The 13,254-nt window shown below is 49.5% G+C and overlaps 1 protein-coding gene across 6 annotated transcripts in view; it reads right to left on the reverse strand.

Moving 5' to 3' along the window:
* Positions 1 to 13,254, reverse strand: part of Hspa12a (heat shock protein family A (Hsp70) member 12A) — a 149,546-nt gene that overhangs the window by 45,685 nt on the left and 90,607 nt on the right. The window contains exon 1 of one of the 6 annotated variants that reach the window (XM_048791275.1): positions 1,757 to 3,153. The exons of the other annotated variants lie outside the window; for them this stretch is intronic. Coding sequence (XP_048647232.1) covers positions 1,757 to 1,888 — 132 coding nt within the window. The 5' untranslated portion in view covers positions 1,889 to 3,153. Of the gene's footprint in view, positions 1 to 1,756; positions 3,154 to 13,254 lie in introns of those variants that run through there. 6 annotated transcript variants of the gene reach the window in all.

Below are 13,254 nucleotides of genomic sequence, written 5' to 3' on the forward strand. Positions count from 1 at the left end.
CACATTCACAGCCATGCAAGATGGCCAGTGGCCCGAGCCCAGGCTTAGGGAGGAGGCTATGGGTACCCGGGTGGTCTGTCTCTGGTTTTTCATTACTGCGGGCCTGTCCCTCCCAGGATGCAGGCCTGCCCACTTGATTAGGCCTGAAGGACAGCCTCTCTGACTTCACTGTTATCTTTAACAGCTCTGTCTGCAACTCAATTAATCAGCTGGCCTCTCCTCTGCAGAGTGGAATGCTCCAGACCATCACAGAGGGACCATGCTGACTCCCTGCAGGCACACCCCACTGAGCCCGGAATGTCTGAGTCCAGGGCACTGGCCATGGGAGGTGTCCACAGGAAGGCCTCAGACTAGGAAAAGCGGGGGCTAGTGGCAGGGACACCCACAACAGGCCCCACTCTTTCAACCTTTGACTTCCTGGCCTCTCTCCCTCTCCACAGACCTAGCCTTGGAGGGTCCTGAATAGTGTGGTCACAAAGCTCAGAGTCTTCTGGGTTAGTGAACAAGAAGGTTCTGGAAACTCAACAGGCAGTGGAGAAACAAGCCACAGAGCAATCACTTCAGCCCAACCTGGAAAATAGGACACCTAGCGGCCATGTGAAATACCCCCTCCCCCACCCAAATGGCACCCTGTGTGTCTGCCCAGCCCTCCCCTGCCCACCCCACTGGGTGTCCATCAGTGGTCTAGAGGACACGCATCACGGTCATTTCAATCATGAGCCTCTGACCACGCATTTTCAGGGAGTGATTTCAAATGAAATATTGCAAGTAAAAGCCCTGTGGACTGGGGCTGTGTGAGGCACTGGGTTCGATTCTCAGCACCGCATATAAATAAATGAATAAAATAAAGGTTCATCAACATCTAAAAAGATATTTTTTTTAAAAAAGCACTGTAAACTTTTGTTCTGCCGTAAACTCACTATGACACTGGGGTGAGGGTCTAAGAGGTCTGAGGGCAGAGGACACAGAGGGAGGCGGGTGGGGAAGGCAGCTTCTGGGAGGTGATGCTTGACTGGCGGCTGCAAGGGCTGCTGTGCTGAGTGAGCAAGATGGGAAGAGGACAGCTGTCGGGGTGGGGAGGGCAGAGCAAGGCAGAATCTTCCCAGAGGGCCCTACACCCTCTGCCTCCAGACTGTCCCCCCGGGTCTCCTCAGAACCACCAATTTCATCACGTCCTTCCCAGCCTCAAGCTGGAGCTCTTGACTTCATATCAGATCCAATATTTTAACCAATGGGGAGCCTCCATTAGCCCCTGGCCGCTACCCCTGTCATTACTGCCCCTCATACAATCCCCTGGACCAGCTGGGTTGTGCTCTCTGCCATCTGGGAAGCCATCTGCCATCCTCCAGCGTGTCTTGTGCACAGACTCCAGGGAGAAAGGCGCTGCTGTCCTTCCTGTGGGAGGAGCTGACCCTCATGGCTGACCTCCAAGCAGACATGGCCCTGAGCCGCTCTTCCAGGGGTGAAGGACGTGTCTGAGGACCCAGAGTTAGCTGGAGGATACCAAGAGGGATACCAAGTTCTGTCCTCGCCAGCTCTATAGCAGACAGACCCTGTGCCAGACCTCAGTTTCTACAACTACAACTGTCCCATTCACAGGTTGCTGTGGGTCCCCAAGGGAAGACCTGTGAGAAAGACAAAGATAGACAAAGTATGGCACACCCTTGCAAGGGACTGCTACTCACAACCAAAATGGAGCCACTCAAAGCACCAGGGAGAATATGAGACCCTGGAAAACAAGGTACACATTCCCCACAACTCCACTCACAGGAAGTTCAAGAATAGGCAAAACTAGTCCAAGGGGTAGGTAGGTACTGGAAAGAGGCACAGAGAACTTTCTGGGGGGGATCCAATTTCCTGTATTTTGACTGGCATGGTTACAATGCATGGATTCCTATAGCTGTTATAATAAATTACGCCAATGTGGGGACTTAAAACCAGACAAATGTATTCTCTGACAATTCTGGAGGTCAGACGTCTGAAATGGGTCTCGCTGGGCTAAAGTCAAGGTGTCAGCAGGGCCAGGTCCATCTGGAGGCTCCAGGGAGGACCCATACCCTGCCTAGAGGACATCTGCATTTCTTAGCACATGTCCCTCCTCCAACTTCCAACCCGGCTGCCTCCCATTCTCCTGCTTTCTTTCATTTCTAAGGACACTGTGATTACACGGATTACCCCGGCCACCGGATACTACAGGATGATCTCCTCATCTCCAGGTTCTTCACCTAATCACACCTACAAAGTCCTGCCATGGTAACACGTTAGGAATGTGTTCCTGTGGGGGAAGGCATGGACACTGTCTTGGTCTGCTCAGGATACTGTAAGAAAATACCATAAACTGGGTGACTGATAAACAACAGAACTTAATTTTTCAGTCCTGAAAACTGAGAAATCCAAGATCAAGGCATGGGCAAATTCAGTGATTGGGGAGTATTGGAGATGGCACCTTCTCACAGTGACCTCACATAGTGGATGGAGAAGGGCAATTCTCTGGGGCCTCTTTCATAAGGGAGCCAATCCCATTCATGAGGGTTCTTCCCTCATGACCTAATCGCTCCCAAAGGCCTCACCTCCTGAGACCATCTCCCTGGTGACTAGGTTTCAACATATGAACTTGGGGTAACACAAACATTCAGACCAGAGCAGATATCTTTGGGGGTCCATTATTCCACTCACCACACATAGGTATATCCATATGTAAAAATCCATGAGCTGTTTGCTAAACTTTGTAACCCTATGGAACATATACTGGACCAATAATAATAATGAAGACTAACAATTAAGGTTCCTAACCTGGGCTGCTGAGGCCATGTCCCTTACTCAGCTTTGTCCTTTGCCCACCCTCTCACTGTGTCCTCGCTCCACCCTGCACCATTACCCTGCTTTCAGAAACTGACGTGTAACGAGGGATAAAACCTCCCTCGAAGCCATCAAGAGGCAAAGCTGACTTGAATCCAGGTCTGATGATTCCAAGCCCGAGTTCCACCTGCTCTCAGGGATCACCAAAGTCTCCTGCACAGAAGTCAGGCAGGTGACCCAAAGACAGAGGCATTGCTTTTGATGCCTCCCTGTTACTGGGTTGTCCATACAGAACCTTTCCCTTTGCTCTGCCTTAAGAAAAACAGCAATACAATTGAGATGAAGAAGGGAAAAAAATCAGCTCAATGGCAGGAACAGTACAGTGTGAAGAAGACCTCGCAAACCGGAGAGCCCGGGCCGCTGCAGGGACTGCAGCGCTATAGCTCAACAAAACAGCCAGAAAGCCAGACTTCGTGTGAACTCTCTCATATTTTTAATTATAGGCAATGTATCCAATTTATCCAAGATAATGGATGAGCAAACATGTGTTTCCAGGCCCCCAGCTTGCCACCATGAGCAAGGTACACTGCCTCCTCCTTCTATCCAGCTGTACCACCAGCAGGCAGCAGCCTCACCCCAACAGCTATGCCCTCTGCAGGACATGGGGCACCAGCATTAGCACCAGCTAATAGGAAGCAAAGCTGCCCCATGACAAGGGACTTGGAGCAGCTGGAATGAGGCTTCCTGCCCGCTGCAAACACACATTGCAGATGGGAGCAGAGGCCCTGGCGGGTAGGGAGCATCTCCTCCTGCTCCACTATAGAACCCAGCTGCTCCCACCCACTGCCAACACACCTCCGAGGAGAGGGGCTGGGCCTTCCAGACTCATCTGTCATTTTTCCTAATGCCCGGCTGAGGGCCTCTGACCACAACCCAATATCTGAGCCAGGGTCACTTCTGCCCAGGCATGAGCCATGCTCTGCTGAGCCATCTTTGACGGAGCAGCCCCAGTTGAGGCACCACAGCACCCACCCTGAACCCAAGGAAGAGAGCTAGGGCCACTTTCAGGTCTACTTCTGTGCCTTCTACTGAGCCTGGGGAGTGTCCAGGCCTTTCTCCTCCTTGGAAGGACCACCTGGGTCTTAGGAGTGGGTTTTTGTGGTTTGAGACAAGGCCACAAGGAAATGTCCCCAAAACTATCCAGGACAAGGATGAACTATCCATGCTTGGGCTCAGAACATCAGGTTGCCACCACCCACTCTCTCCCTGTGGGGCCATACCAAGAAGATTTGGCTGCTTTTCTTGGCTCCATCTTCAGATTAGGAAACAGAAATGAAAGTTCAGGAAGGTTCAGGGCCTGTCCATGCACCCATCACCGGTAAACAGAAGGGTTGAGGCTTGCACCCAGGACTTGAGCTGGTCCCCGGTACAACGTAGCTTCCCAAAGAGAACACGTGTCAGGGACCCTTCCAGAAGGGGCTCTGGAACTGCCTCACCCCACCCAGCCCACCCAGGTCCCAGGAGCTCCACTTTATGGGTGTTGCTTCTGGCTTCAACTCTTGACCTCCCAAATGGGACAGAGTGGGGAGAACCCTGGACCTCACACACAGCTCCCCTGCTGACCTCCAGCTTTCCAACTGGCAGTGACCTTGGCTTTAATCATTGACATGGGTGAGAGTTATGATGTTCAGTTGCCAAATCTGGGAGCAAGCCTGGAGCTGGGAATGGCAGGGCGCCACTAGAGCTGGGATGGTCACGTGGCCCCAACAGGTTCCGAGCCATGAGAGGAGGGGGAAATGGGTAGAGGAGGGGCGTCTTGAATTTTGTACACAGATTCAGAGATGGAAGCAGATTTACAAATTCTCTCGTAGAAAGACACCAGTTGTGAGCTGGAGCCTGGGCGAGGTGTGGTGTAGGAGGAGGGTCCTGGGAAGGGAGTCGGGCTGCTATCTTGAGGCAAAAAACTCTCGAGTTTTCTGTGAGTCACAGCAGAGCTGTCATCCACTGCAGGGCCGCTGGGTCTTTGGCTTCTGAGTTTGTGTTGAATGTTCACTGAAGGCCCAATGAGTGCAGCATTGGGGCAGAATCCATGTCGTGACCAGCGTGTCCTCATGGGTTCACATCTGAATGCACCAAAGGAGCCCCAAGGGAAACCAACCAGAAGCTTCCAACTTCCGTCTCTCTCTTCCTGGGTCTGCCTCTCTCTCCCTCCACCTCCACCGCTATCACTCCCTCTCCCTTCCCACGCGCACTCCCAGCAGCCTCTCCTGGGATAGATCCGGCAGGACCCCGCAAGCAACAAGCAGAACTAGGTACTTGCTGGGCCTCTGGTACCACTGCCCACCGTCTTCCAATGACACCCCAAAAGGCTGATCTCCTAGGGCAGACAATCCTCTACTTCCCACAGTCCCTGCTACGGTTTGAATGTCCCCCCCAAAGTTCAGGTATTAGAATCTTAATCCTCAAATTCATATGCTTATATTTGCAGGTGGCGCCTTTGAGAAGAAATCAGAGTAAGATGAGGTCACGAGGGTGGGGCCCTCCATAGCATTAGTGGCTAGGAAGAGAGATAGGAAGAGAGATCGGAGCTAGCACACTTGCTGTCTGACCCTGTGCTACGCTCTACCAGGTTATGCTGCAGTAAGAAGGCCCTCATCAGATGCTGAGCAGATGGCAGCACTAGGTTCTTGGGCTTCCCAACCTCTAAAACCAGGAACCAAATAAACCTCTATTCTTTCTACACTACCTGGTCTCAGGCATTTTATTACAGCAACAGAAAATGGACTAACAAATTCACCTTTTGGGGTGCCCTCACAAACCACCAGGCCCAAATGGGATGCTGTAACCCCACAATCCCCTTCTCAGCCTCCTGGCCATCCCTAATATCCCACAGAGACATTCAGAGCCTTGGCTTGCCCTGAGGAAACAGCATGACCTTATTGCCAGCAGGTGTGCTCATCAGCTGGTTGTCACTTTCTAGGATTCTGTTTCTTCATCTGGAACATGAAGAGGTGGCTCACAAAACACTGACAAGACTCTGATAATCTCACTCTGATAATCTAAGTCACACTAACTGGAGTGCTAATGACATTTAAAGACCCAAGCCTGCACAGCCACTGCCACCCAGATCTCCACTAATTCAGTGGTCCAAAGATACCTCAATTTACCAAGCGGCAAAATCTCCCTCCTCCCCCAAATTTATGGACCTGACTAACTATCATCACGTTTTTATTTTGCCAAGAGCAGACATGAGGATATTAGTGATATTAATATTATTAAATCCATCATCTATCTGCTGCCATATTCAGTTCAGAAAAGAAAGGGAAAGTAGGATCATACTACCTACCTACAGCTACTAAAATATTTTTTCACTCCAAAGTTTAGTGGCTCAAATAATTGCATATATGCACAGAATTCCACAATTTGGGCTTTTCTCATCTGGAGTCAATTTATGCAGCTAAAGTCAACTGAAGGTTTGACAGGCACTAGGTGGTCCAAAGCAGCCTCACTCGGGTCTGATGCTCCGCTGGATGGTCCAGCAGGGGCCTCGGCTACCCTCTGTAGTTTCTCCAGCAGGACAACCTGGATTTCCTAAATAACAGAGTTACGAGTGGGCAAGTCCCAACACATTGACAGATGTTGCTATAGTTTGGATGCTGAATGTCCCTCAAAGGACTATGTGTTAAAGTCTTGGTCCCCAGGGTACTGAGAGGTGGTAGAATCTTCAGGAGGTTGGGCCTAGTGGGAGGTCCCATAGGAGGTGAAGAGTTTGCTGGGCCACATACTCTCCATCACGGCCCTCTGGTCTGGTCACCACCACCAAAGGCCTAAAAGAAACAAATCTGCCGATTATAGACTAAGCCTCTGAAACCATGTGCCCAAATAACTTTTTTCTTTATAAGTTACTTTTCTCAGGTACAGGGATGGAAAGCAAACTAATAGTCAATGCAGTCTTCTGCTGATTTTCTTTGCTGACATGCTATTGGCCAGAACAAGTCACATGGCTAAGCCCCAGTCCAGGTGGGAGAAGGTGTGAGTACCTGGAGACAGGACTTACTGGCTGCTAATGTAACACTCTCCCACCAGAGCAGCGTACTCCCAGAAACTCTGAGATGGAATAAATTTAGCTTCATGAAAACCTACTACCCGGTGCTCTGGGTGACTTCCTCACAGGCCACTGTAGGTTTCATTGATCACAGACTATCACTTACTGACCCAAAGGCTGGCATTTGGGAGATGAGGCACTTAGCAATTATCACATTCTCTCCAACAGAGCTAGAAGTGGTCTTGGCCTCCTCAGCACTGTGCTGCAGATGGCTGGCTCCCTGTGGGTCAGAGATGGCACACACAACTCAAAGCTCATTGCTACTGCTTACCTAGCTAAGGACTTCATCTGCAGAACAGGAGTTACCCATGACAAGAGGACACTGGGGAAATAACACTAGCCCAAAGGAACCTGGCACCAAATCACATCTGTGTGACTAAAAGACACTCATTCCAGTGGTGGAACTCCCAGAGCTGAGGCAGTGGCAGGTGCAGGGAGCCCTCCCCAGTCCTCAAGCCATGTCCTTCTGGGTGGGGCTCACTTTGCCATCTCTCATGGGCTAGGCAATTCTGACATAGGGTCCCCAAACATCCATGCCCTGGTGGCCACATGCAAGCAGGGCCATCCACCCTCACTTTGGGCCAAGCCTCACTAGCCCTGGCTTTCTGGGTGCTTCACACAAACATGGGCTGTTCTCAGCTCTCAGGCCAGTGGGTTCTCAGCCTCTGCCTGGCAAAACTGCCAGCCAGGGCCTGACCAAGTTCACCTGAATGTTCTAGCTTCCCTTCTGCAGAACTGACGAGGAGCAGGCTGGGAAGGCCCACGGAATCCCACTCCCAACACTTGACTATAAAAACCTTAGGGCAAAGCTGGGGCTGTAGCTCAGTGGCAGAGCACTTGCCTTGCACGTGTGAGGCGCTGGGTTGGATCCTCAGCACCACATAAAAAAAAAAACAAATAAAATAAAGGCATGCTCCACATCTACAACTACCAAAAAAAAAAAAAAAAAACAGGGCACAGGCTGGGATCCTTCCACTGGGTAGACTTCGGAGGTTCCTTCCTGGTCCAGGCCTTGGGATCCCCCACAATCTGAGTTGGGGTCCTCCACAGACAAGAAAAATCCTGTGTGCAAAATTCCCTGAATGATGAAATTCTCCCAGGTTGGAAATATTCTATATATTGATGTCATGGTGGTTGCATAACTACAAGCCTTTGTCACAACTCATGCAATTATAAGCCTAAAAAGCATGAGCTTCAACTTATGTAATTTATACCTCCATAAATTTGACTTTAAAAATTTTCCCCAGCAGAGAACCCCCCCCCCATATTTAGCCAGTTCCACTCTCTAATATGCCCCTCCTGAGCTCCTCGTGTGCCCAGTGGGGCTTTACATAATAACGACAATGCCCGTGTTCTGTGGTCAGGGCAGGTTCTTTATATACTTTATATCATCTGATGCTCAGGACCATCCTGTGCTAATGACATGTTTCAGATGAGGTCACAGGTCAGAGAGGTTGAGTCACTTGCTCATGCCAAAGTCAGATGACCAGCAGTGTGAGAGTCAGGACTCCACCAGGACTTTCTAATTCCACTAAGCTTATTTCCCCCCACTAAGCTCCCACCCCATACTAGCTGCCAGGCATGATGTGTTGGGTGCTTTTTTACACTTAATTGAAGTCCAGAGAGGTCAAACGATTTGACTGAATTCACAGTTAGGAAGAAGTGACACCAGAATTTGAATTAAGCACTGATGGATTCCAAAACCTACTCTGCCTTAGTATCCTCAAGACAGGCCTGGGGTCCCTCCCACCCCATTCCATCAGCTAGGTCTTCTCCTCAGGGACTGCCTGACCCTGGATGACTTCCTACCCTAACCTTGACACACACCCCCACCACACCTATCCCAGCAGGAGTCCTGGCCAAGACTACCAGGCCAACCCGAAGGAATGGACTGTCACTAATCTTCAAGACATCTTGCCAAGGCAAGATGATGTATTCAGTATCAGCAGATGAATGAGGGTCCCCTGAAGCTATGCTCTAACTGCTGGCCCAGGGAAACTACAGGGATCTCATGCCCATGGTCTCCTCAAATGAGGCCAGCTGGCCAGTGCCACATGGACAGACCATGGCCCAGCAGGCTCCAGGAGAACATGCATAGGTCTGTACCTTAACACTGACCAAAGGGCCAGTTACCCAATGCAGCATGAAACACTTAGAGCAAACTTTCCAACAGGTTGCCCACTCATTCTCTAGGCATGGGTGGCCCTTGACTAGGAGCTACCTACTACACGTAGCTCACTCAGCTACTGTAACTACTTTTAGGAGACAATCACCTCTGATGGTCGGACAATGCACCCCTTTAATTCCCCCCCTCCTGCGTTAACAAGGTGACTCTATCCTCTGGCCAGGATAACTGTTCCAGGGTCAGGTTCCTAATCATCCCTAAGCCTAGGGGCATCCTCTGGGAATCTGGACTGGGGAGGGAAAGACAGGAAAACAGACAGATTGGCAGGCCTTCGTGGAACTGGAATTTGTCATTTCAACATTAGTACCGTCTGTGGCCACACTGGCCCTGAAGATGGCGTGCACATCAAGTGGGTGACAGGCTAGGCAATGCAGAAGCAAGGGAGGGGGAGGAGAACTGTCAGGCTCCCGACACTTGTCACCACCCAAATCCTGCACTCCAGCAGCCACCCCAGGATGCTCACTTGAAGTTACCATTTTTACTTCCTCTGGCTAGTATCTGCCACCAAAAACCCTAATGAATGGCTGTTTAGCTGACACTGTGCAAAGGACAATGCACAGAAACACAGGCAACCACCAAGGTTAAGTCCAAGGTCAAGTGAGGGACTGTACAAGAATGCATACAGGAAAGCTCTGCCTGGGCTCCACCATGAAGGTCTCTTTGATTCATAACAATTTGATTTCACACCTCATTTCTCTGGGTTAAGCTCTACTTCTTCGACAATGTTTTTAAATGTAACTTCTGCAGGGAGGGACAAGCCATTAACTTATTAGCAGCAAAGAGGTCTTGTTGGATCCTCACGCCATCTCTGACTGATTGAAGTCAGTGACTACTGGATTCTGAGCCATCTCTGCGTTCAGCTGGGAGGCAGGTAGAGGAAATCAGCAGGCTGGATTCTTATCTGGGCTCTGCCAAGTGGTCTGAGGCTCTCTGTTCCCTCCCTGAGTTCAATTTGCCAACCTGTAAAGTGAGAGGACGGGGCCACGCCTGGTGTCTGACAACCCAGGTTCACCTGCCGCCATGAGCTCTGTTTTCTGACAATAACTTTGGAAACGGGACTCCTGACTTTCGTGCTGGTTTCTATCTTGACTGATAGAGAGATGGTCCCTCATGAACAATGAGAAAAGGAAAAGGAAGGAACTGACAGGAGAAATTTAGCCTTTAGCCCAAGAAAACCTCAGGGAAAACAAAAAGAGGCTGGCCAGAGGCCTCAGTCAGCAGGCTCCGCCCACATGCCTGCATCTCGGGGTCCCAAAAGGAACCAGGAATCTGTGCACAGGGACCACTGTTCCTGGTCACAGATAAATCAGGGAGACCATTGGCTGATTTACACAAACCAGGAGGGAACAAGGGAGGTCATTTTGCCAGTTTAGAGGAGACAAAGGATACTGGCCGGACCCACTTCCCTCTGAGGTCTTGGGGTGCTGGCTGGGTGGGTGGATCAGCAGCTCCATCCTGCAGAACTTGCCACCTTCCTGGAGCCTCAGTTTCTGGTATTAAAACTAGAAAGTGGTAGGCGAAGCTACCCCAAATGCTTGCAAACACCTGGGAAGTAAAGCAGTCGGCAAGGTTCAGTCCAGATACTCAGATGTGAGATGAAGATGAGAAAAGTGACCAGAGGCTCTTGCTGTCAGCTGAGCCATGCAAGGTCCCACTCCTGGACTGAGCAAATGTACCCATCCCACTCGTCCCACATTAAAGGTAAATACAAGCAGCTCTGCTATGATGCGTATGTTTCCCTGAAAATCTTCACGTCTACAAAACCACACACTCCCAATAACAGGATTCACGGGGGAAACTGAGATGGTGTACATTGCTGAACACCTAAGGAACCTCATTACCAGAACTGTTCCCAAAACCAACACAGCTCTAAAGAAATCCCGGCACAGTCAAGCCGAGACCAGCCAGGAGCTCCAGTGCCTCCTTGGAGACGAAAGGCCTGGGGGTCTTGCTTCTTATGAGAACATTCTTATCAGAGCTAAAACCCATGCAGAGCCTCGCCTGCACCCACTACTTTCTCACACAGCAGGTCCCTACAGCTCCTTCACGTGGCCTCAGCCTCCTCAAGACCTTAAGGGCAAGGACATCACAAAAGCAGCTGTGATGTGTGCTAAAGGCAAGTGTATCTGTAACTTTTCAGCTTTTTACTTATTTTTTTATTTTTCAGTTCTTCATATGTTACTCTTTAACCATGAGAAAGCGCACCCTGCTCTACAAAAACACAAAGGTGCTGGGAAAAACGGCAAAGAAGCCGACACAACTTTCACCCACACCAACACCATTCACCTGCCTGGGAAACACACGTTACAGCACAACAATTTTAACTGTAAAATGAACCTGTGCACTCGCAGGTCTTCGGAAGATAGAAGATTTAACCAGCAAGCTGCTGTTTTAAAACGTGATAGCAATTGTTAAGGCTAACTCTTTGAACAGTTTAGTTAAGCTGACTCTGTTAGATTAAACACAGTCATAGATCCCTTGCAGGGCTTCCCACTGAGAGCTGGAGTCCACTTCTCCACCTTTGTATCTGGCCAGTCCTGCTGACTTGTACTGGCCACTGGAAGGTAGCAGAAGTGATTTTACATGCCTTCCCAGCAAGGCCTCAGAGATCTTGGAACTTTCTCTCTCTCACCCCCTTGCTGCCTGAGACCACCATATCAAAAAAGCTCCAGCGGCTCCCAGAGGCCAAAAGCCCTGCCCATGGCCCACACCAACCCCCATGCCTGTGAGTGAGACCATCTTGGGACTGTCCAGCCCAGCAGAGCCGCCAGATGGTTACAGGCACAAGCAAGACCAGCAAAAGAACCACCCAACAGAGACATGCCCACAAAATTATGAGCAAATGAAATGATTATTTTTAAGCCATTAGATATTGGGATGGTTTGTTACATAGCAAGAGCAAACGGAATGCAAAGCTTTTTGTAGATGTTTTCCTAATTCTTTATTTATTTATTTATTAGTTGATGATAGACCTTTATGTATTTATTTGTGGTGCTGAGAATTGAACCCAGTGCCTCATGCATGCTAGGCAAGCACTCTTCCACTGAGCCACAACCCCTGCCCCTAATTCTTTAATACTTTGATAGTTTTCCCTGCTTGGGAGCCAAGAAGTCTTCATTCTCATCTCAATGATGCCGTGGACCCCTGGGAAAACACTAAACCAGTTGGGAGAGTAGCAGTGTCTCCTAGGACCCTACTGAATGGGATAAAGTCAAGGATTGATCAACAATCCAAACTTCAGACCAGGCAACATGTAGCAGGTGCAGGAGGAACTGCCCAGGTAAGACACTGTGGAGGAAGCATCGCCAACATTCCAACAGCTCCCAAGGGAGGCAGGAGCCTCTCTAGCTAACACTCCTAAATCCAGGCAGACCCCAATCTTTCTGGCTATGCTGGGCTCAACAGTAGCACCCTCCAGATGTCCATGTCCTAATTCCCAAACCTATGATTCTGTTATTTTCCATGACAAAAGAGATCTTGCAGGCATGGTTGAACTAAGGATCTTGAGATGGAGAGATTACCCTGAATCACACATGCAGGCCTTATAAGAGGTTCTTACTTATATCAGGGGCCTGGGGAGGCAGGAGGGGAAGGGGCAGAGTCAGAGAGGTGGGAGGAAGCAGAGAGGGAAGAAGGGGCCATGAGAGGTAAGGACATAGTTGGGATACAGCTCTGCCCACACCTTGATTTTAGCTTGGTGAGACCTGTTTGGGGCCTATTTCTGACCTTCAGGAATGTAAGCTAATAAACTTATATTTTTTTAAGCAACTACATTGGTGTTAATCTTTTCAACAGCAACAGGAGTCTAATACATTGAATAAACCCTCCTCCCTTCCAAGAATAAACTTGATGTTCATTCATAATTATAGCAACAGCTAATAACATAATAGTTAGCACTAATTTAGTGTCTACTTCACGCCCAGTTCTGTGGTAAGTGCTTTTCTCAAATGAATCCATTTCATCCTCACAAAAGCCAGTGAAGAAGACATGATTACAATTCATATTTTATAGATGAGAAGATGGAGCCTTTAAGAGGTTAAGTAACTGACCAAGGTTGCTGAGCAGGTAGAGGACACAACTCAGATTTGAAGCCAGGCAATCTGGCCCAGGAGCCCACATGGGATCATTAAACCTCCCAAATCAGCCTCATGAAGACAATATAGAA

This window comes from Marmota marmota, unplaced genomic scaffold, assembly GCF_001458135.2.
Source record: "Marmota marmota marmota unplaced genomic scaffold, marMar, whole genome shotgun sequence".
NCBI classification, from domain to species: domain Eukaryota; kingdom Metazoa; phylum Chordata; class Mammalia; order Rodentia; family Sciuridae; genus Marmota; species Marmota marmota.